This window comes from Dreissena polymorpha, chromosome 1, assembly GCF_020536995.1.
Source record: "Dreissena polymorpha isolate Duluth1 chromosome 1, UMN_Dpol_1.0, whole genome shotgun sequence".
Taxonomy (NCBI): Eukaryota; Metazoa; Mollusca; class Bivalvia; order Myida; family Dreissenidae; genus Dreissena; species Dreissena polymorpha.
Genome location: NC_068355.1, coordinates 105946604 through 105970708, shown reverse-complemented (window position 1 = coordinate 105970708; position 24105 = coordinate 105946604). Strand labels below are relative to the sequence as shown.

The 24105-nt window shown below is 35.9% G+C and overlaps 1 protein-coding gene and 1 long non-coding RNA gene across 25 annotated transcripts in view; both read right to left on the bottom strand.

The window, feature by feature from the left end:
- The window catches only part of LOC127865166 (myb-binding protein 1A-like), a 277075-nt gene that overhangs the window by 59235 nt on the left and 193735 nt on the right, over nt 1-24105 (bottom strand). For all 24 annotated transcript variants that reach the window (XM_052405109.1, XM_052405110.1, XM_052405106.1 and 21 more), the window contains 5 exons: nt 20454-20553; nt 16497-16621; nt 15669-15722; nt 15411-15518; nt 14893-14950 (listed from right to left, as the gene is read on the bottom strand). In XM_052405109.1, the coding sequence (XP_052261069.1) occupies nt 14893-14950; nt 15411-15518; nt 15669-15722; nt 16497-16621; nt 20454-20553 (445 nt within the window). The remainder of the gene's footprint in view (nt 1-14892; nt 14951-15410; nt 15519-15668; nt 15723-16496; nt 16622-20453; nt 20554-24105) is intronic.
- Nucleotides 5071-7189, bottom strand: LOC127865283 (uncharacterized). The gene is made up of 3 exons (XR_008042573.1): nt 6827-7189; nt 6238-6513; nt 5071-5636 (listed from the first exon to the last, which is right to left on the bottom strand). It is a non-coding gene; the product is annotated as an uncharacterized LOC127865283 (long non-coding RNA).

Here is a 24105-nt window from a genome sequence, read left to right as displayed (position 1 = left end):
TTTCAAGGTCTGTGCGAACCCTGAAACCAAACTATGGAGGTTCCTAAGTTCACATGTTGGTTGATATGTTTGCAATAGTATCATCCCCCTAGCAACAATACTTTTGAGTAACGCTTAACACAACAAGAGCTCTGTTCGTGAAACACAATTCCCCCTACTGTGCCGCTTTGAAGCCATATATTTACCTTTGACCTTGAAGGATGTCCTTGACCTTTCACCACTCAAAATGTGCAGCTCCATGAGATACGCATGCATGCCAAATATGGAGTTGCAATCTTTAATATTGCAAAATTTGACCTTTGACCTTGACCTTTAAGGATGATCTTGACCTTTCACCACTCAAAATGTGCAGCTCCATGAGATACACATGCATCCCAAATATGAAATTGCTATCTTCAATATTGCAAAATTTTGACCTTTGACCTTGACTTTAACATTTGACCACTCAAAATGTGCAGCTCCATGTGATATGCATGCATGCCAAATATCGAGTTGATATCTTTAATATTGCAAACTTTGACCTTGAAGGATGACCTTGACCTTTTACCACTCCAAATGTGCAGCTCTATGAGATACGCATGCATGCAAAATATCGAGTTGCTACCTTCAATATTGCAAAATTTGACCTTGAACCTTACCCTTGAAGGATGACCTTGACCTTTCACCACTCAAAATGTGCGGCTCCATGAGATACACATGCATGCCAAATATCAAGTTACTATCTTCAATATTGCAAAATTTGACCTTTGACCTTTCACCTTGAAGGATGACCTTGACCTTTCACCTTTCACCACTCAAAATGTGCAGCTTTGTGAGATACACATGCATGCCAAATATCAAGTTGCTATCTTCAATATTGCAAAAGTTATGGGCAATGTTAAAGTTTTCGGCCGGACGGACGGACGAATGGACGGACGGGCTCATGAATGATTCATTGTGTGTTTAATAATTTGTGGGACTATCAAAATCGTATCGTGGGTCTTTTCATTTTTGTTTCTAATGAATGATACATTGTGTGTTTTTCAGACTTCTGTGTCTATATCACTGCGTGTCTTTTCACCCAAATAAATTGTGGGATCATATTATGTCAAATAAAGAGTTACAACTCCACTGAAAAACTATGTATTTAACACAAACACCAACAAATGACACATATGTTAGATATGTTCAATAAAAACATATTGTATCAAATAACTGTCACGAATGCATACTTTTATAAATGTAAACTACCGGTAATACAATCAAGTATTTGCAATCTATGCTAGTGCTCTAAAGAAACAATAAAACACTTATTCTTTGAATGTAGAAAAGTTCAAGCATTGTAATCACTTTCCCCAAAAATTAAGCAAAAGGAATATTGACATAAGTTTCCTTTATCATATCAAAAATATTATAAATGAAATGATCCGCATTGTGCATCAAATTGCGCTTAACCACAACTAACTGGATTCACACATTAAAAATGGCAACATTTCATAATGTAATTTCTTCTCTTTCTCACTTTAGCCATACAAAATCACATAAAGCATCGCTAACCAAGACCATGGTTACCCACCAATTTAACATACATTCAGGTACATTTACACAACATGACTAAAAACTACACATTTTTTATTTTTCAGAGGTGTATTTAAAGACATATAGTGAATATTTTGCCTGCAAGATAAAATGGTCAAAAGTAATGTGCATCATTGGTCTATTCAAAACAATGTTGCAAACCAGTAAATGACAAAATGCAGGCATACTGGACAAACTTTAATAGCATATTAATAACAAAATGGTTGTGGGATGTCACTAATATGAACCTAACATCAATTATTGTGGGTCATCAAAGAAAGATATAATTAAAATGTAACTGAAAAAAATATGACCTTATTCTTAAACTAAAATATCCGTCTCTGTAGGAAGAGTGTAAAGATTAGTAAATATCAGATTTAACTATGTTCGCAAATGGATTTTACTGCAGCAGAACTAAATGGAACAAAATAAAACAATTAAAAACGAGGGCTGTCCGAGGACAGCGCTGGTCAACTTTTCTGAATACTTGTCACATATTTGCTCAGATCACATGTTAATTTTCAATATGTTCAAGTTATTACAGAGTATAATCTCAGATCACACGTACTTTTCAGTGCATTGAAGTTTTGTAATTTAAGCTTTTGTAATGAAAAACTAACATTGACAAATACAAATAACATTTTCCCAAAGTTATTTGATTTATTTAAAAAAAATTAACAACAGCAAATGCCGCGGTGGGTACAATAGCTCTCATTTTCTTTGAAAAGTTGAGCATAACAACACTTAGGGAAAGTCAAACAAATATTGAAATTGAATGTCGTATTCTTCTACAGACTCAGTATAAATCCTATCTACAACATGTATAGACAGTTAATATGCATAAAATATATCTCCATTTACCTATACACACACGTGACATGAACTTCAGAACTAGATGCCTGTCGAGCCCGGTGTCAATAAAGAAAAGTTGGTATCCTGTTTGGACAAAGACACAATTAAAAATTTAAAAAACCTGACAAAAAACAACAAGAAATATTTGTTTAAAGTGTCCATGCATAAGGGAGATACAGACCGGACAAGGTGTATAATGCTAATTTTTGACCTTTGAACTCTTATATCGACTTGAGCGACTATATCTGAGGCAATCAGAAGCCTGTTTATGAAAACGATGAGCCAATGAACACCAGGCTTTCTAATTGACGCATGCGCGTACACCCGCGTGTTGGACATGTGGCTTTTTTGTGTAGTGGGACTGTCAAACTCGCAGAACCCATACAACGGATTTATATTTGACGATATTTGAAGTGTGACCTTGACCTTTGAGCTAGAGACCTGGATCTTTCGTGATGCACACAGGCTCATGGTGTTTAACAATTATGCAAAGTTATTTTAAAAAAAGTGTCAGTGCATAAGGGAGATACGGACTGGACAAGGTGTATAATGCTAATTTTTGACCTTTGAACTCTTATATCGACTTGAGCGACTATATCTGAGGCAATCAGAAGCCTGTTTATGAAAACGACGAGCCAATGAACACCAGGCTTTCTAATTGACGCATGCGCGTACACCCGCGTGTTGGACATGTGGCTTTTTTGTGTAGTGGGACTGTCAAACTCGCAGAACCCATACAACGGATTTATATTTGACGATATTTGAAGTGTGACCATGACCTTTGAGCTAGAGACCTGGATCTTTCGTGTTGCACACCGGCTCATGGTGTTGAACAATTATGCCAAGTTATTTAAAAAAAGTGTCAATGCATAAGGGAGATACAGACTGGACAAGGTGTATAATGCTAATTTTTGACCTTTGAACTCTTATAGCGACTTGAGCGACTATATCTGAGGCAATCAGAAGCCTGTTTATGAAAACGACGAGCCAATGAACACCAGGCTTTCTAATCGACGCATGCGCATACACCCACGTGTTGGACATGTGGCTTTTTTGTGTAGTGGGACTGTCAAACTCGCAGAACCCATACAACGGATTTATATTTGACGATATTTGAAGTGTGACCTTGACCTTTGAGCTAGAGACCTGGATCTTTCGTGATGCACACAGGCTCATGGTGTTTAACAATTATGCAAAGTTATTTTAAAAAAAGTGTCAGTGCATAAGGGAGATACGGACTGGACAAGGTGTATAATGCTAATTTTTGACCTTTGAACTCTTATATCGACTTGAGCGACTATATCTGAGGCAATCAGAAGCCTGTTTATGAAAACGACGAGCCAATGAACACCAGGCTTTCTAATTGACGCATGCGCGTACACCCGCGTGTTGGACATGTGGCTTTTTTGTGTAGTGGGACTGTCAAACTCGCAGAACCCATACAACGGATTTATATTTGACGATATTTGAAGTGTGACCATGACCTTTGAGCTAGAGACCTGGATCTTTCGTGTTGCACACCGGCTCATGGTGTTGAACAATTATGCCAAGTTATTTAAAAAAAGTGTCAATGCATAAGGGAGATACAGACTGGACAAGGTGTATAATGCTAATTTTTGACCTTTGAACTCTTATAGCGACTTGAGCGACTATATCTGAGGCAATCAGAAGCCTGTTTATGAAAACGACGAGCCAATGAACACCAGGCTTTCTAATCGACGCATGCGCATACACCCACGTGTTGGACATGTGGCTTTTTTGTGTAGTGGGACTTTCAAACTCGCAGAACACATACAACGGATTTATATTTGACGATATTTCAAGTGTGACCTTGACCTTTGAGCTAGAGACCTGGATCTTTTGTGTTGCAAAGCGGCTCATGGTGTTTAACAATAATGCAGTTATTAAAAAAAAAGTGTCAATGCATAAGAGCGATACAGCCTGGACAAGCAATCCTGACTAACATACAGACACGCAAGTGCCATTGTGGTAACTATATCGAGCTCACTGCCAGCGGCATGACAAAAATTATTCCAATCATACTGGTAAACATTCACATCAGAAAAAACTAATTGTCAGTGTTTTATTCAACTGCCTCGTCCTTTTTAAATATTACAAACCAGTAACTGTAAAACAAAAAACATGCTTAGGGTGTGTGCATATGTATTTTGTAATAACAATTTCAAACTAAAAATGTCTAGACAACTCTTTCTTAAGACAAAGTTTCCTTAAGATTTGTCAAACTTAATATTATCTTTAAAAAATGGATCAAAAATGTGTCTTCAAGCATATTTACAATTATTTTTGTAAATTTTTGCACACATTCTAGCTTTTGGACCCACATGACCCAGATGCCATATTGGTCTTGCAAAAACATTTTCTTCAAGTTTGGACCATACATATGGCAGCTTAAGTTGCATATTATTAGCGACTTTTGGAAAGGACACACAATCTCCTTTTTTTTAAATATCAAAAACCACAGGAGAAAAAAGAATCTATTTTGAAAAATGTTTCTTCCTAAGTAGTGACAAGTAGAGCTTGATTTTAAAATTCATTTGTGACCTTATGTTCATAACATGTGTTTTTATTCTATACCTTAAACTTTACTTATAATTATTTGTAAACTGAAATCAGGTATATAAGAAAATAAATAAGGTACATTTCAAAAGCATCAATGAAGCAAAAAGGAAAATATTGTATCTAAGCTTTAGTATAAGCATTTTTAACGGTTGATAATATACCAGATTCTTTTCCACCTTTAAACATATACATAGTAAAGTTTCAATTCAACAAATAAAATGCTCACGCAAAAATTACCACTTGCATACAAACATCACCCATATTTGCCAAGTCACTGTTGCATGAACTTTTCAATGTCTCTCGAAGGTATTCTTATAATGTTCCATCCGAGTACCGGTAGTAAACAACATGTTTTTATTTTTTTCTTATGATTCATTGCAAAAATTTTCTTAATTATCTTGTCGCTTGACCTTTTCCAAATGTGCCCATTTTTTTTACGACTTTTCTGTTTGGCATCTTCAACCTGCGGTTTCCGCCGACAAATTCCATTTTTTAGATATACACTAAAGTAAGTTTTTATTTCCTCTGTTTCTACCTCTGTGAATATCTGACGTTTTGCAGCCTTTTTGGGGGGCTTCCTTTTTCTCTTTCCCTCAAATTCCTCTTCATCCTCATCTGATATAGTGTGGACATCTTCGTCCATGCTTCTGAAAAAGTTAAAAAGAATATTATTCAAATAGAAGCAAGCAACACTAATTCAAAACTTATTACAAAATATATAGTCCTTTTTTCTGACAACACACACTACAGTGGCGATAATTAAATCAATAGGACACCAAAGATTCTGCTATTTTGTTCTTCTCAGATGAGCTTGTTCAGCATAAATTTCCAAAACATGACCAAAAAGCTACCGATTTTCTAATAGACAAGATTCACATCAAATATCTAAGCCCTAGTTCTTGCTCTATCAGAAAAGGAGTTTTCTCTACCCTCACAATGAGCATTTTGTAATCAGGTGAGCTGAAAAGTAGTAGTGAGATCTTAGAAAGCCATTTGAAAAAGTAAGAGCAAGGTTAAAGTTTCAACGACGCTTTGAAGCCATATATTTGATCAAGTTGTTATCTTCAATATTACAAAAGTTATTCATTATTGCAAAAGTTTAACCAAGGTTAAAGTTTTCAACAGAATGACAGACAGACAGGCCAAAAACAATATACCCCCGATCGTTCGATCCGGGGCCGGGCATAATAATCCACTGTTAAATTTATATGAGTTCCAAACCCACAAAGTACGAGATATAATCTTTACCTTGCTTAATGTTGCAGTGTATTTCCTAAGGTTCACCTCCTGACTGGCTGTGTGTGATGTATCTTGACGTTCTGATGAGCAAACCTCTTGACTGGCTGTAGGGAATGTTTTTTTTATATCTTGATGTGCTGATGGCCAAACATCTTGACTAGCTGTGGGTGATGTATCTTGACCTGCCGATGAGCACACCTCCTGACCAGCTGTGGGCGATGTATCTTGACCTGTTGATGAGCACACCTATTTACTGGCTGTGGGTGATGTATCTTGACCTACATCCTGATTTGAAGGGATAAAATCATTAACAAAAAATAATAAAATGCCAGAGTTTCGGTCAATGATGTGCAGACTAATGAATTATAAAATCAAAAACACTACTACATTATGTGTATAGGTAAAGCCAAAATTGTTAATATGTTTGTACACACATTTTTAATTGAAATCAAAGTAAAATGAATAGTTGAAAAACGTGTTACTTTGCAGTAAATGTTATGGATTTTCAATTTATTTTAGTCAGTTTGTAATACTGAACATATTTAAAAGGCAAGTAACAGAAATATTAATGTATCAACAAAAGTTTATGTTTTCATACCTTTAAGAACCCCTCCTTCAGTGTAAACTCTACATCATTTAAGAAGGTCTCCAAGTTCTTTGGTTGTTTCTGTAAAGCCACTGAAATGTAATATTTTTTTTATTTGATTATATGACTTTTTGTGTCATTAATAGGCAAGATTTGTGTATATGAACTACATCACTAGTGTCTTTTATCCCTATTGCTAATGTGTCTTTAATAACAATCTAGCAACTGTCATGTCCATAATTTGTGTGACTATAATGTCCGAAAGTTGTGTGACTTAACTGTCCATAACCTAAGTGACTGCCAAGTCCATAAATTGTGAGACTTTAATGTCAATAATCTAAGTGACTGTCATGTCCATAACTTGTGTGACTGTCATATCCGTAAGTTGCGTGACTTAATTGTCCATAACATAAGTGACTGTCATGTCCATAAATTGCGTGACTTTAATATTAATAATCTAATTAACTGGAATGTCCATAACTTGTGTGACTTATTTGTCCATAACATAAGTGACTGTCATGTCCATAAATTGCGTGACTTTTATTTGATTAAACTATGAAACTGTCATGTCCATAACTTGTGTGACTGTCATGTCCATAACTTGTGTGACTTATTTGTCCATAACATAAGTGACTGTCATGTCCATAAATTGCGTGACTTTAATTTTATTAGACTATGAAACTGTCATGTCCATATCTTGTGTGACTGTCATGTCCATAACTTGTGTGACTTATTTGTCCATAACATAAGTGACTGTCATGTCCATAAATTGCGTGACTTTAATTTTATTAAACTATGAAACTGTCATGTCCATAACTTGTGTGACTGTCATGTCCATAAGTTGTATGACTTATTTGTCCATAACATAAGTGACTGTCATGTCCATAAATTGCGTGACTTTAATTTTATTAAACTATGAAACTGTCATGTCCATAACGTGTGTGACTTTAACATCCATAACATAAGTGACTGTCATGTCCATAAATTGTGTGACTTTAATATTAATAAACTAACTAACTGACATGTCCCTAACGTGTGTGACTGTAATGTCCGCAAATTGTTTGACTTAATTGTCCATAACCTAAGTGGCTGTCATGTCCATAAATTGTGTGACTTTATCTTTATTTAACTATGTAACTGGCATGTCCATAATATGTGTGTGTTTTTAACGTACATCACCTAAGTGACTGTCATGTCCACAAATTGTGTGACTTTAATGTTAATACTCTAAGTAACTGTAATGACCGTAAGTTGTGTCACTGTAATATCCGTAAGTTGTGTGACTTAATTGTCCATAACCTAAGGGACTGTCATGTCCATAAATTGTGTGACTTTAATATTAATAAACTTAGTAACTGAAACACTGTATTATGTGAATTGGGAATAAGACATCAATTTGGGAATAAATTGTGTTTTATCAAAAGTGCACAATATGCAGTTTAACATATACTTGCATATATAATAGCTTCATTTAACCCTTTCCCAGTAACTCGCAGTCTGTTCAGGTTTTATGCTGTTTGCTGCTCATCAGTATCTAAGGGTTGAAAATGAAGCTTTTAAAACTTGAATCTAGTAAGAATGGTCTTAAATTCAATTTAACTTTCTAAGGGACTACAAATACGTCAAAATACGTATCTAAGTGGTAAAGGGTTAAATTGATTTTACTTTAAAACTGGATTTTTTATTAATTAAAAAAAATCCTCATGAAATGAAACTGTGTCCATGCCGCGCATGGACACGGTTTCAAAATACACTTTAAATGATACAAATTCAATCACTGTTAATGAAAAAGTCATGGAAAATTTCTTATTAAGCTTAAATTATAGATAATATATTACAAAAATATATGTAGATCATGAAATGAATAGTTTTGTTTGAGAAAATCACCAAAATGATGTCCATTCCCAGTTTGATGTCTTATTCCCAATTCACATAATACTGTGTTCTGACATGTCCCTAACTTGTGTGACTGTAATGTCCGCAAGTTGTGTGACTTAATTGTCCATAACTTAAGTGGCTGTCATGTCCATAAAATTGTGTGACTTTAATGTTAATAATCTAAGTAACTGTAATGACCGTAAGTTGTGTCACTGTAATGTCCGTAAGTTGTGTGACTTAATTGTCCATAACCTAAGGGACTGTCATGTCCATAAATTGTGTGACTTTAATATTAATAAACTTAGTAACTGACATGTCCCTAACTTGTGTGACTGTAATGTCCGTAAGTTGTGTGACTTAATTGTCCATAACCTAAGTGGCTGTCATGTCCATAAATTGTGGGACTTTAATTTTTTTAAACTATGTAACTGGCATGTCCATAATTTGTGTGACTTTAACGTACATTACCTAAGTGACTGTCATGTCCATAAATTGTGTGACTTTAATGTTAATAATCTAAGTAACTGTAATGACCATAAGTTGTGTCACAGTAATGTCCGTAAGTTGTGTGACTTAATTGTCCATAATCTAAGTGACTGTCATGTCCATAAATTGTGTGACTTTAATGTTAATAATCTAAGTAACTGTAATGACCGTAAGTTGTGTCACTGTAATGTCCGTAAGTTGTGTGACTTAATTGTCCATAGCCTAAGGGACTGTCATGTCCATAAATTGTGTGACTTTAATGTTAATAATTTAAGTGACTGTAATGACCGTAAGTTGTGTCACTGTAATGTCCGTAAGTTGTGTGACTTAATTGTGTTCATAACCTAAGTGACTGTCATGTCCATAAATTGTGAGACTTTAATTTTATTAAACTAAGTAACTGTTGTGTCTATAACTTGTGTGACTTTAACGTCCATAACCTAAGTGCCTGTTATGTCTATAAATTTTGTGACTTTAATGTTAATAATCTAAGTAACTGTAATGTCGGTAAGTTGTGTGACGGTCATGTCTATAAATTGTGTGACTTTAATTTTATTAAACTGTCATGTCCATAATGTGTGTGACTTTAACGTCCATAACCTAAGTGACTATTATGTCCATTAATTGTGTGACTTAAATTTTATTAAACTAGGTAACTGTCATGTCTATAACGCAGGTGTGTGACTTTAACGTCCATAACCTAAGTGACTGTCATGTCCATAAATTGTGTGACTTTCATTTTAATAATCTAAGTAACTGTCATGTCCATAACGTGTGTGACTGTACTGATCATCAAGCGAGTTATTGTTGAAATCAAGTATAAGTGTAAAATAAGATCAAACGCCATTTTATATTTTGAAAACTTAACACGGACAATCTAAAGCCAACTCCTATATACCTCCCTTCAATCTTTGAATAATGAATAATGCTGAACGTAATTAGGTGCACTCCAGACCCGGGGGGTTAACTTCCTATATACGGTATATAGGGGTGTGCCGATTTTTTTGGGGTGTGTTTTTCAACTTAAATTATAGATATGGGTATGGTTTTGAGCATCTAAGTATAGATATGGGTATTGAAATCAGAAATTTGCTTGTATACAAATGCATATAGATTTGAAAGTATCAGTATCAAAATGGGAATGATCAATGTCATTCTTGTACATAACTGGGTATCAATCAGTAGCGAGAAAGATGCAGAAACTTGACTGTTTTTATCTGTTGCTTGATCGAACAAGATGATACTGTGACGTCATATATTAACAAACGTCATAATTAAGTGACCAAATCGTTACATAATCTAAAAATGCCGGGAAAAGTGCAGTTACTGCAAATGATTTATGAAAATTTTGTTGCAATTTGACGACTGTCAAAATAACCAACTTTATGCTACATGTGTACACGGAATTATACTCTGCCATGGTGACATCATGGATAATAATATATTTTTGGTAGAAAATGTTGATTATGTGTGGAATCATGAAATCGTTATCACAGGCTTTGAAAGCAAATTAAGAAAACATTTAATTTCCGATCATACTTAAGAACGCTCTTTATAATATATCAAAACAACATAAATATTTGCATAATTTATGAAGTATACTGTATTGATATGATAGAGATTAAAATTCTAGTATGAAATGTGACCACTTTTTCAAATTCTAGTACTGAAATGGGTCCAGTTTATCAAAACAAGGGCTGTTTGTAAAACATGCATGCCCCCCATATGGGCTCTCCGTTGTAGTGACAGCCATTGTGTGAATATGTTTTTTGTCACTGTGACCTTGACCTTTGACCTAGTGACCTTAAAATCAATAGGGGTCATCTGCCAGTCATGATCAATGTACCTATAAAGTTTTATGATCCTAGGCATAAGCGTTCTTGAGTTATCATCCAGAAACCATTTTACTATTTCGGGTCACTGTGACCTTGACCTTTGACCTAGTGACCTGAAAATCAATAGGGGTCATCTGCTAGTCATGATCAATGTACCTATCAAGTTTCATGATCCTAGGCCTAAGCGTTCTTGAGTAATCATCCGGAAACCATTTTACTTTCTCGGGTCACCATGACCTTGACCTTTGACCTAGTGACCTGAAAATCAATAGGGGTCACCTGCAAGTCATGAGCAATGTACCTATGAAGTTTCATGATCCTAGGCCCAAGCGTCCTTGAGTTATCATCCGGAAACCACCTGGTGGACGGACCAACAGACCGACATGTGCAAAGCAATATACCCCCTCTTCTTCGAAGGGGGGCATAATTATTGTATTGAAATGGGTCCACTTTCTCAACGATGTCGTATACAAATGGGTCTGCTTTCTCAAAAATATTGTATCAAAATGGGTCTACTTTATCAGAGTTGGGTCACATTTCGGAAGTCTCAGCACGACACTCCTGCTCTTAAATTTGGGAAGATACCCCCCCCCCCGGTATCCAGATAACTGCAGAAGGTTGGTGGCTCTACCCAAACGCACAAAACAAACAAACCAAATAGATAACGAATAAACAATCCCACAATAAAAGTATTTCAGGGCGTTTTTCAAGAGAATGAAAAACTACCCATACCACTGGAATTTAAACAAGAGCACTGCATAATGGGTGCCAACGCTCGGCTGCGGGTGCAGTTTTGAATAAAAGATTGTCATAATTGCTTTTTAGAGGTCACAGTGACCTTGACCTCTGACCAAGTGACCCCAAAAATGGGTGTTACGTGTAAAACTCCTCAAGGTGCAACTACATATGAAGTTTCAAAGTTGTAGGTGGAAGCACTTTGACTTTAAAAACAAATGTCAAGGTTTTAGCACGACGCGGACGGCAGACGGCTGACGAAGAGCTGGCTATGACAATACCTCGGTATTTCTCCAAAAACAGCCGAGCTAAAAATCAGCTCAATATCAGTAGTTTGAATGACAGGCATGGAATATTCCAATAAAAGTTAAACATTTTATAAACACAATAACTATAATATTTTCTCTTCTAGTATTTTCATTGGCCGACCATCAAGGCTGTAAAATTGGCTGAAAAAAGCCCTGCATTTACCTCAGAATTATTTACAAACAAAATGTACATTCAAGTACCTCGTGTGTTTGTGTTGAATGTAAAATTTATATTTACATGTATATTTATTGAAGTAAAAACTTTCAACTGCAAATTATATAGCAGCAATGCACCAGGTAGTCACATAAAAACAAAATGAACACTGTCATAGAAAACTTAACAGTTCTGTTTCTCTTGTTCTATAAACTCATAATTTTTTAATAGTTCATCTGGTGACAAACTTTACCCAGATTTAAACTGAACCTAGATATCATTACACGGCCCTTATTACATTTCAAGGGACTGGGGCCGGGGCCCTCATGTAGGGGAATTTAACATTGTTTTGAAGAAAAAGGGGAAATTGTTTTAGATTTATGTTCAATTAATGTTGTTCAAATAATAGATATCCAACTTCAAATTTTGAGCAAACTTTATAATCGCCAATGCATCTTTAAAAGAAAATAAGAAAATCCTTTATGTTACACTGAAAACAGTGTAATGATCAACGTTTTTGCTTGAGCAATACACATTTATTTGCTCGTAAGATGTAAAACTTAAACATGTAGTCAGCCAACACATGGTTTCTCTGGAAAAGCCGCATTTTAAGACACACTGGTATACATAATGGGTTACAATTGACAGGTAGCTAGTTTCTTCGGCACCTGGTTACTTCGGCATAGTAATTAAATGCCACTTTGACACTAGGGTTTGACCAGTTCGGCATTTACAGTTTATCTTATCTAATTAAAATCTCATTATGGTGGCTGCCGCCCCACAACGCCGCTTTACTTTTTTTCCACATAAAAAAATTTGCTGCAGCAAAGTTGTTTACAAACAAAATGGCGTCGTCTTTTCACGTTGCTAACGACGAGCAGGTGCGCGTGAAAAAACAGCGAAATTATTAACAACTATTGAAATCAATGTGCGTTTACTCTTTTAAAATTAGTTGTGCTTATGGCATATTGGATGTAAAAACAATTGGACAAAATTTAACTATTGCATTTCCCGATAACTGTGTGGCCAATTAAACAGATTTCAAAATGACCTTATTTATTCCTCTTTTCATGGCTTAAACTGTGTGCCATAAGTTATTCACAAACAGAAAAAACATCTAAGTAGATTATAGTAATAGAAATAAAACATACGAAACTTACCTCACATATGGTTCTATAAAATATAAATCCGTTATCCGTTATGATAAACAACGTTTGACAGTCCCACAGCACATGTCCAACAAGCGGGTGCACGCGCATGCGTCAATTAGAAAGCCTGGTGTTCATTGGCTCGTTTTTTTTATAAACAGGCTTCTGATTGCCTCAAATATAGACGCTCAAACTTTCACAGACACTTGCAAAATAAAAGTTACGGTCTCGTCCATCGCATAGACAGTTTTACATGGACATCCTTTGGACACACTTTGGACAAAAACGTTGTGCGACTTCTCCAGATAGGTTTAAAGTTGCACAAGACACATTTTGACGAACTTTGGGCAAATGTATTGTGCGACTAGTCGCACAATGAAATTAAGACACACAATGTATATATGGGCATAAAAAAAGTTGCACAATGTATCATTCGTGAGAACGGACGGACAGACTGACTAACGAAGAGACAGACGGACAGTTCAAAAACTGTATGCCACCCTTCAGGGGCATAGAAAAGTTATGGCAAAAGTTAAAGTTTTCGGATGGACAGACATATGCCATATATTTGACCTTTGACCTTGAAGGATGACCTTGACCTTTCACTTTTCAAAATGTGCAGCTCCATGAGATACACATGCATGCCAAATATCAAGTTGCTTTCTTCAATATTGAAAAAGTGATGGCCAATGTTAAAGTTTTCGGACGGACGGACAGATGCCATATATTTGACATTTGACCTTGAAAGATGACCTTGACTTTCACCTTTCACCACTCAAAATGTTCAGTTCCATGAGATACACATGCATGCCAAATATGAAGTTGCTATCTTGAATATTGAAAAAATTATGGCCAATGTTAAAGTTTTTGGACGGACGGACAGACGCCATATATTTGACATTTGACCTTGAAGGATGACCTTGACCTTCACCTTTCACCACTCAAAATGTGCAGCTCCATGAGATGCACATGTTTGCCAAATATGAAGTTGCTATGTTCAATATTGAAAAAGGAATGGCCATTTAAGTGTTCGGACGGACGGACAAACTGACACACTGACTGACGGACAGTTTAACTGCTATATGCCACCCTACCGGGGGCATAAAAACTCACACCTGAAAAGGGAAAATCTATATGCTCATAAAAGGGGGCATTAAAATGTGGCCTTAACTGAGATTTTTAAAGTTGATGACTATACAGGGCATCAAACACTACCATAGATGCCGGACATCTAAGCTGGTAAGCTAAACACATGTGCATGATGTTCCTGATTAAGGCATTCTTATTTAATACCATTTAAATTGTTTTAGTTATTTATTACAGATTTAAGTCTGGCTTTCTTAAAACTTACAGACATATTCTTTGTTTTCCAAATATAAGGACATTTTTGGTTTAAATATTTATTTCCTGCTAACAATAAACTGTAAATGGCAGAGAATTTGCATTTGTTGAATTGAGTATGTTTCTGTGGATCACAATTCTGAAAACTTAAAGCCCTCACAAACAAACAGTGTAAATACCCTACCAAATTTACCTTCTTTAGTCAATAACTTCCTTTTTTTACACGACCTTTTATAACACACATGAAGATCCTGAAATGCAATCAAACGTTTGCATTCACAACAAGTCAGTGAAAGGAAAGCTACCTTTTTATTGCATATAAACAAATTTATGTACCACAAGAGCTTAAAGGTTTTAGGGCAAAGAGCAGCAAACATTATTTAGCTACAGTTTTGTTACAAACAGGACTAGTGGCTTCACACTGCTGTGTCAGCTATGTTCAAGAGCAAATAACTGTGTGAATCACTGGACATAAAGTGTCTTGCGCAAGTACACTCAATTGTGAATATTTGAAATGTGAATGTTTTTGCTTTAGACACTTGGAAAGAAAGTGTGCTCTTCACATTTTAAACATATGATGCCCATCATCATCATCATCATCATCATCATCATCATCATCAACATCAACATCATCATCATCATCATCATCATCATCACATTTTACACATTTGATGCCCATCATCATCAATTCCAGCATCCAGCTTTTGTTACCTGCAATGTTTCCAAGGCAATGTCTGGTTCTATCAGCAGCTGAAGGGCCGTGTGGAAGTATAGCAGTTCAAAGGCGTGGCTCCCAGAAAGCCTCTCCTCTCCTTTCCTCTGAAACAGTAGAAGCTAACATGTGATCATGTACTGACAAGAATGTATAGCTTTATTAACAATATTCATCATTCATTTCATATTCTTATATCATTATTTAATATTTTTCAATGGTGTACATGCAAAAAAATAGGGAAAATGTTACTGTACCTTTATGTCTATCTCTGACACCACTTGCACAAGCTGTCCCCATTCTTCCTCGATCTACAACATGAGAATGGTCATTAAAACCAGGTTATACCTTGCCTTATATAAATGTTGTAACAGCAATGCCACATGTGTTAACCCTTTATTGCTTATATAAGCATTTCGAGAAATGTGCGGTCCCTTATAAAATCAAATTAAACAAGGCTATTGTCAAGCAATATGGTCCCGTACCGGCTCCACCATTGTCAGAAATTCCACCATTTTCAGATTTTTGTGTTGTTGTTGCCATTTTGACGTAGGAACACAATGAAATGACGTGCATAATATCCATATTGCCATCTATCCATGTTGCAAGTTTCATTAAAAAATATTAATTTTTTTTAAGTTATCGCAGGATCCAGAAAAGTGTGACGGACAGACAGACAGACAGACTGACTGACTGACACACAGAGTGCAAACCATAAGTCCCCTCCGGCGAAACCGGTAGGGGACAATTAAAGACCTTTCTAACAAGATTCAAGTTTTAAAGTCTTCATTTAAAACACTAAGATAATGATGAGCAGCAAACAGCATAACCTGAACAGACTGCGAGTAACTCACAGTTGTTCTGATTTTAAGCTGGTTGCATATAGCCTATTTTTCTTTGCTTAGACTGCGAGTAACTCACAGTTGTTCTGATTTTAAGCTGGTTGCATATAGCCTATTTTTATTTGCTTAGACTGCAAGTAACTCACAGTTGTTCTGATTTTATGCTTGTTGCATATAGCCATTTTATCTTTGCTTCCGAGTGGGACAGGATTATAAGAAGCACCACAAAGGTAAGCAGTCTACCTGTAGCCCATCTGGTGGATTGGTAAGCTTGAGGTGTCCAGGAGACGTGAGCAGGAGCTGGCCATACTGAAGCAGGGAGAACATCAGGTCCATGTGACCGTTCAACTGGCTCAGTCGTGAAACACCTGCAACAGTGAGGACACAAGTTTACTTGCACTGGGCGATCTCATCAAGGGCAGGCAATCCAATGATACTATGAACAGCAATCCAATGGTTCAGAATATTGTTAGTAAGGCCCATGTTGAATAATAATGTAGGCCCAGATTGTATAAAGTCCAGCTGTACATAAACAATTATTTCAAAATCCTGCATAAAAACGTTATAATCCGGGAATATTTAAGGTCACTTACTGAAAAGTATTGTAACATAATAGCTTCACCTCATCTACTTGTATTATCTATATAACAGAAACATCACTTCTTACCCATGTTCATTACAATTGCGTATTTTAAGAGGCAGGGTTGTCATAATGATTGTAAACAAAGGATTATTTTGGAATAGTAACTGATTTGGCCAGGGGTCAAGGGGGCCACTTAGGCAGACGGCCCCCTTGTTGGTCCAGGGCAAGGCCCTGGTAGGGGGGTCAGGGGGGCAAAGCCCTCCGACCGAAAACGAATTCTAGACATTTTAGGGACAAAGTACTGCTATTCTCAGAGCATACAAAGTTAAAATGAGGTCTAAAAAGGATAGAAAATTTTAAGATTTTCACATTTTTAGTATACTGTACAATGTTAAAACATATTATATTGATAGATCTTTGCATGTTCCAATTCTATCCATTACCATAAGCCAGTATTATTGCAATTTCTTTTTTTCAAAACCAAATTACGGCCGATATTGACAATGAATGTCGTCCGCCATTTAACACAAGTGCATATACAAATTGAATTGTGGGATTGGGGAATTCCCATTGAACATGGGTGAATCACGTGACGCAATTTGAGAGCATTGAGAACCGTTTATATTTAGTAATCAGGGATCATATTTTTTTCGGTTTTGTCCGTCCTAGACAGATTGGGGTCATGAAAGACCGATTGAAAATCCCCAAGAGTCGGTCCGATTTTGTTTGCTAAAATTCCCATGTCATGAAATCGATTACGCAGTGCACATGCTAGCATACCTTAATTACATTCTTATCTCAATTAGGTGTGATAAACCATACACTGCAGTCTCTAAACCGGTCAGGACCAGTCTATTGCACGTCAGCCGACTAGTATCAGCCTATGACACCAATCAACGAAGATTCGCGCGGTTGTGTATTAGTTAAGCGTGAATAACCCAGTGTCAATATCAATCGATAATTTCACTGGCTTATACCTAGCACACTAATCGGTCCGTAATGTGTGCTCGTCCACGATAAAATCATTGACAGTTACTTCGGAAATTAAAACCTTTATGTTATCCTCGTGGAAATTGTGCATTTCATGCATGATACAGTCAGTAAACTTTCATATAAACAAAGAAGAAAATCGGATATTCTGCAATAATTGTGGGCGGAACTTATACACTGAAAGCAAGCGCTGTAACTAAACAAAACATGCCGATACATTTTCCACCAGCGTAATAATCCGACAATAAATGAATGAAAGTTTCGGTTTTGATTGACAGAACAGCCGAAAGTTAGTTTTATGGGAGGAACTTCACATAAAATAGTACACAAGAAAAATGATATACATTGTATAAATCTTTAGTAAAAATCGTGTTAGAATCGAAATAATTCGTGTACTTTATTGTTTGTTGTTGAATAACCCACGGCCGGAAGTTAAGATGCGTGTTTTTGAATCACTCGCGCTTCGCACTCGTGATTTAATCCCTACGCATCTTAACTATCGGCCGTGGTTTATTTGACAACAAACTATAACGTACACGAATAGTTTTTCAACTATTTGGTTTTATTATTGCCAGTAGCCAACCTACGCACAGACATTTGTTAGGTTCAATGCATGTGTGTAAGCTATTATCGAGTCGACAATGATTTAAAACATCAGTATAGACTTACACAGATTAATAATATTGACAACGATGAAAAGTCAGATAAAACAGTTACCGAAACAACAATGAAATAGCTAATGATAAAACCAATTGAGAAAACCTCATATGTTCCGTTTAAAAAATGCTTAAGGCAATTTAACTTGTACATTATTATACCCTCTTCATGAATGGCAAAATCAATGGAATATATTTTAACGTAATTTGTCATAATTTCGGATAAAATATTTTGGACACTTTTTCCCCATTTAAATCCGGACCGATTGATGTTGCTGGAAAATATGATCCCTGTTAGTAATTACGACAAATCAACGACTCAATCTAAACTGTTACATGTACCTACTTTCAGAAAAGTTTGCGAAAGTGAAAGTGAATTTCTGAGAATAAAAACGCGTCTTTCTTTAAATTTTACCGAGTACTTTTAATTCCGGATCGTTATATAACTTGTTAGGTCATTCATGCATGTAGACCTATATGTTACATAGTTTGGCAATCGCAAAACACGTTATTTACCTACTTATAACATTATGTGTTATGACCATTTGTATAACAAAATGCATTATTTAATTGAAGTATTTTCAAATGCGTATAATTAAATGTGTTATCCGAAATCATTTTCAGATTTCATTATTCACCGAAAATTAAGAAAATTATAGCAACAGAGACACATTTTTCGTGTTTTTCATGAACAGATGAAAATCAAGCCAAAATTAGACTTCATGTATAACATCACGTCATTCTTCCTCGGGGAAAGCATGGATTTTAATATTTAGATGCTGAATAACAACTTCATAGCGCAGAGGTCGCTTATATCTTTTATTTTGGTAGAAAATCGAAGAGCATTTTTTAATATGTGAAAACCTTTTCTCTAACTAAAAAAAAACTAGTTAATTACGCTCTACAGTGCTACATTCGTTGAGATACAGTCAGTAATAATCTGTGAAATGTACAGCTATTTGATACAGTTTCACGTGGGTTCGGCGTGTATTTGGCTGCCTGAGCGCTGATTGGTTGACGTGCTTACCAAGAAGAATTTGATTGACAGCTGTAAAAATCAATATTGGCCACTCGCTGAGAAATTCATTAAAAACAGTAGCTCTTAGGCGGAGTTAATGGACTGACTGAATGACCGGGCGTCGCTATACTATACTACGGTTATTCCTCATCAATTATTGTCGGTTTGCGTGATCAAAACTTCCGATCGCAATTTTAAAGATTCGGGAATAACAACCGATTTTCTGGCAATTTTAACAGATGAATTCGATGGGCGATCGGTTAATAATGACAACTCTGAGAAGTAAATGAAAACAAGAGCTGTCACCATAGGATGACTTATTCCCCCTTATAAATGCTTGATAGAAGTTATGAGCTTTTTTCGAAACCTAAACGCAGATTTTAAAACCTAAATGCGGACCTTAAGTTCAAGCTCAAGGTCACAGGTGTCAAAATTTGTGTGCGTATGGAAAGGCCGTGTCCATATACACATGCATGCCAAATATGAAATTGCTATCTGAAGCGAGCATTTTCGAAACCTAAACGCAAAGTGTGACGGACAGACGGACGGACTGACAGTCGGATTACTATATGCCCTCCTTGGGGGGCATAAAAAATTTTTTTTGGGCATAACAAGAGCTGTCACCATAGGATGATTTATGCCCCCTATAAACGCTTGATAGAAATTATGAGCTTTTTTCGAAACCTAAACGCAGATTTTGAAACCTAAATGCGGACCCTAAGTTCAAGGTCAAGGTCACAGGGGTCAAAATTTGTGTGTGTATGGAAAGGCCTTGTCCATATACACATGCATGCCAAATATGAAAATGCTATCTGAAGCGACATAGAAGTTATGAGCATTTTTCGAAACCTAAACGCAAAGTGTGACAGACAGACGGACGGATGGACAGTCGGATCACTATATGCCCTCCTTTGAGGGCATAAAAAATTTGTTTGTAAAGTTTCCATTCTTACCTTTTATGTTCACTGTCAGTAATTTTGACACAGACTTCATAAATGTATCCAAAACACACTTATAGTAGCTAGGTTGGACATCGGCATTTAGGACTGTACACTGAAACCAGAATACACTAGGTTTACAATTTTAAAAAATCAAACAGACATCTCACACTTCATTAATAATATTATTTTAATATTATTCTGCTGTGACCCTTGAATTCAATCAGTGTGTGTATGTGTGTGTGTGGGGGGGTGCAAAACATGACTCTCTATATGCTATATATCTTTTGAGTAATTAACACGTTTGACCATTTTTTTATGCATTTTCAGGTCGTTTCCTGGCGTATCTACTGGTCCGTTAAAACATACCCATTCCCAAAGCAAAATGGTATGAAAATAATCCCACTTAAGAATAAGTGTTTCCCAAATCAGTGCACTTTTCTTGCAAAAAAAATCCCCATAACAAAATTGCTTTGTTCTTATAATGGCCATGAATAGGCCTGATGTTCCTTGTGAATACTTTACGTCATGTATGTAGCTGGTATCAATTGAAAAACAGACAATTGAGTGCTTATTGTTGACAGAAATTTACCATAACTTTTGCCAAATTATCAGAGTATAATTTGTACATAATGCATTCAATCAAAATGTATGACACTTTGCTGTTATAATGACATCTGAATAGTTGCAAATATTCCCATTTCATGTGTCCTAATTTGCCCACTGTTTCATAATTCACTATACAATTCACACTAGTTGTCTGGAAAATGGTGCAGGTTTATGTTTATGCAATTCCTAAACACATTTCAGTGCTTTTTTCCTCAACTTGGCAAAACAGCCCTAGCCCCCTCATTTTGTGAAAAAAATAAGAAGATAACTTTTCAAAATTGTATAAAAATGAGTCATCAATTGTTAAAAATTGTGAAAAAAAAGAGTTGCAAACTTTTTAAAACTGTACCAATTTGAGTTGCAAATTTCTTTGAATTGTACAATTTGAGTTGCAAATTTCTTTAGATTGTTAAATTTGAGTCACCAACTACTAAAGTTAGTGAAAAACGCCCATTCTCTAAGAGGGAAAAAAAGCCCTGCATTTTTTGTCAATTATTGAGAGCATTGTCAAATTGTTTAATGTGATTCATACTCATATGGGATTATTGGGTATATATTAAACAAAAGTATATGTAATTGTACCCAGTAATTAATACAGTATGTTTTTTAATTATGCATGCAATCGCAATTGACATGATAATCTTCATTATATACATGAACACAACATGGCAATCTATGCACACTGAACTTATAACATGGTCTGTTATTAAAGGGGCCTTTTCACAGATTTTTGAATATTTTGAAGTTAGTCATTAAATGCTTCATTTTGATAAATGTTAACTTTGGATCTTAAAAGCTTCAGTGAAAAATCAAGAATAAAATTAAACAAGGGACAAAATTGTCACAAAACCAGGTTTTCATTGTGAAAAAAATCTGATAAAGGGAGACAACTCAAACTGAACTTTTGAAATGAACAAAGAAAATTAACCCCCTTTGTAAGTTTGTTTTAAAATAAATCTATTTTTAGTTGTGGCGACCTTGACATTGGAGATATGCACATGAATTTATTTTTTTTGACCTTTGACCATGAAGGATGACCTTGACCTTTCACCACTAAAAATGTGCAGCTTCATAAGATACACATGCATGGTAAATATCAAGTTGCTATCTTCAATATTGCAAAAGTTATGAGCAACGTTAAAGTTTTCGGACAGACACACGGACGGACGGACGGACGGTCAAAATTTGTGTGCGTATGGAAAGGCGTTGTCCATATACACATGCATACCAAATATGAAGGTTATATCTCAAGGGACATAGAAGTTAAGAGCATTTTTCGAAACCTAAACGCAGATTTTGAAACCTAAATGCAGACCCCTACTTCAAGGTCAAGGTCACAGGGGTCAAAATTGTTGTGCGTATGGAAAGGCCTTGTCCATATACACATGCATACCAAATATGAAGGTTGTATCTCAAGGGACATTTATGGCCATTTTTGACCTTTGAACTCAAAGTGTGACCTTGACCTTGGAGATATCGACGTAATTATTTTGCGCGACACACCGTCCAATGATGGTGAACAAATGTGCCAAATGATTTTAAAATCTGACAATGAACGACATAGTTATGGCTCGGACAAGCTCATTTATGGCCATTTTTGACCTTTGAACTCAAAGTGTGACCTTGACCTTGGAGATATCGACGTAATTATTTCGCGCGACACACCGTCCAATGATGGTGAACAAATGTGCCAAATGATTTTAAAATCTGACAATGAACGACATAGTTATGGCCCGGACAAGCTTGTTCCGCCAGCCCGCCAGCCAGCCAGCCAGCCAGCCCGCCCGCATTCGCCAATCTAATAACCAGTTTTTTCCTTCGGAAAACCTGGTTAAAAAAGGAAAAAAAATGTAGCTCGCACCAGGGCTCGAACCAGTAACCCCCGGAGTCTTAAAGTAAAATCGCATTAGCCCTCTCGGCTATTCTGCCGAGTGTTAATGTATGACGTATTTTATACCTTATATAAGCAATCTTCGTATTTTCATAAATTTAAACGACAACAACAAAACTCGCCAAATTATTCAATTGTTTTGCATTGCAACGCTTTATAATTTTTAGGTTTTTAAATCGTCAAAAGATGCATATAATAGATATATTAGACTATGGTAAATATTCAATAATACTATTTCCTCACAAATATCATAACAAAAACGAAAATTTGCGAATCTGAAACAACTTTTTTCAATTTTGTCAATTTACCAAACCGTGAAAGGATCCCTTTAATGCAGGGGTGTGGTTTCAACCTATCATTTTGTTTTCTATTGGAGTAACAGTGCAATCCAAAAGACACATTCATGCCCTTAGTAATCTGTTGGTCCTTGTGAGGTGGCTTGAGTCATTAAGCTTTCTTAACATGTGATTGAATGTGAGCCAAGTATCATGAAGTTTCTTAAAAATAGCAAACACAATATACAGACGTCATGAAATACAGATTCAAATGCACACTTTCAATTGTGGCCTTGACCTTAAGTTGGTGTTAATGGCTTATGCCTTCTGAACTTTATCTCAGACAGACAAAAGGCATGCCTATAAAACACCTTGTGACAACAAGGGACAAAATTGTCACAAAACCAAGTTTTCAGTTGAAAAAAAGTCTGAAAAAGGGAGACAATTCAAAATGTGTATGGTTAACCCCCTTATGTAAAATTGACCTTGATTTCAATTAGAACAAGGGACAAAATTGTCACAAAACCAGGTTTTTTATTGTGAAAAAAAAATCGGATAAAGGGAGAAAACTCAAACTGAACTTTTGAAATGAACAAACAAAATTAACCCCCTTTGTAAGTTTGTTTAAAAAAAAAAATTATTTTTAGTCGTGGCGACCTTGAAATTGGAGATATTGACGTGATTCTTTCGTGCCACACACCATCCCATGATGGTGAACAAATGTGCCAAATGATTTTAAAATCTCACAATGAATGACATAGTTATGGCCCAGACAAGCTCATTTATGGCCATTTTTGACCTTCAAACTCAAATTGTGACCTTGACCTTGGAGATATTGACGTGATTCTTTGGTGCGACACACCGTCTAATGATGGTGAACAAATGTGCCAAA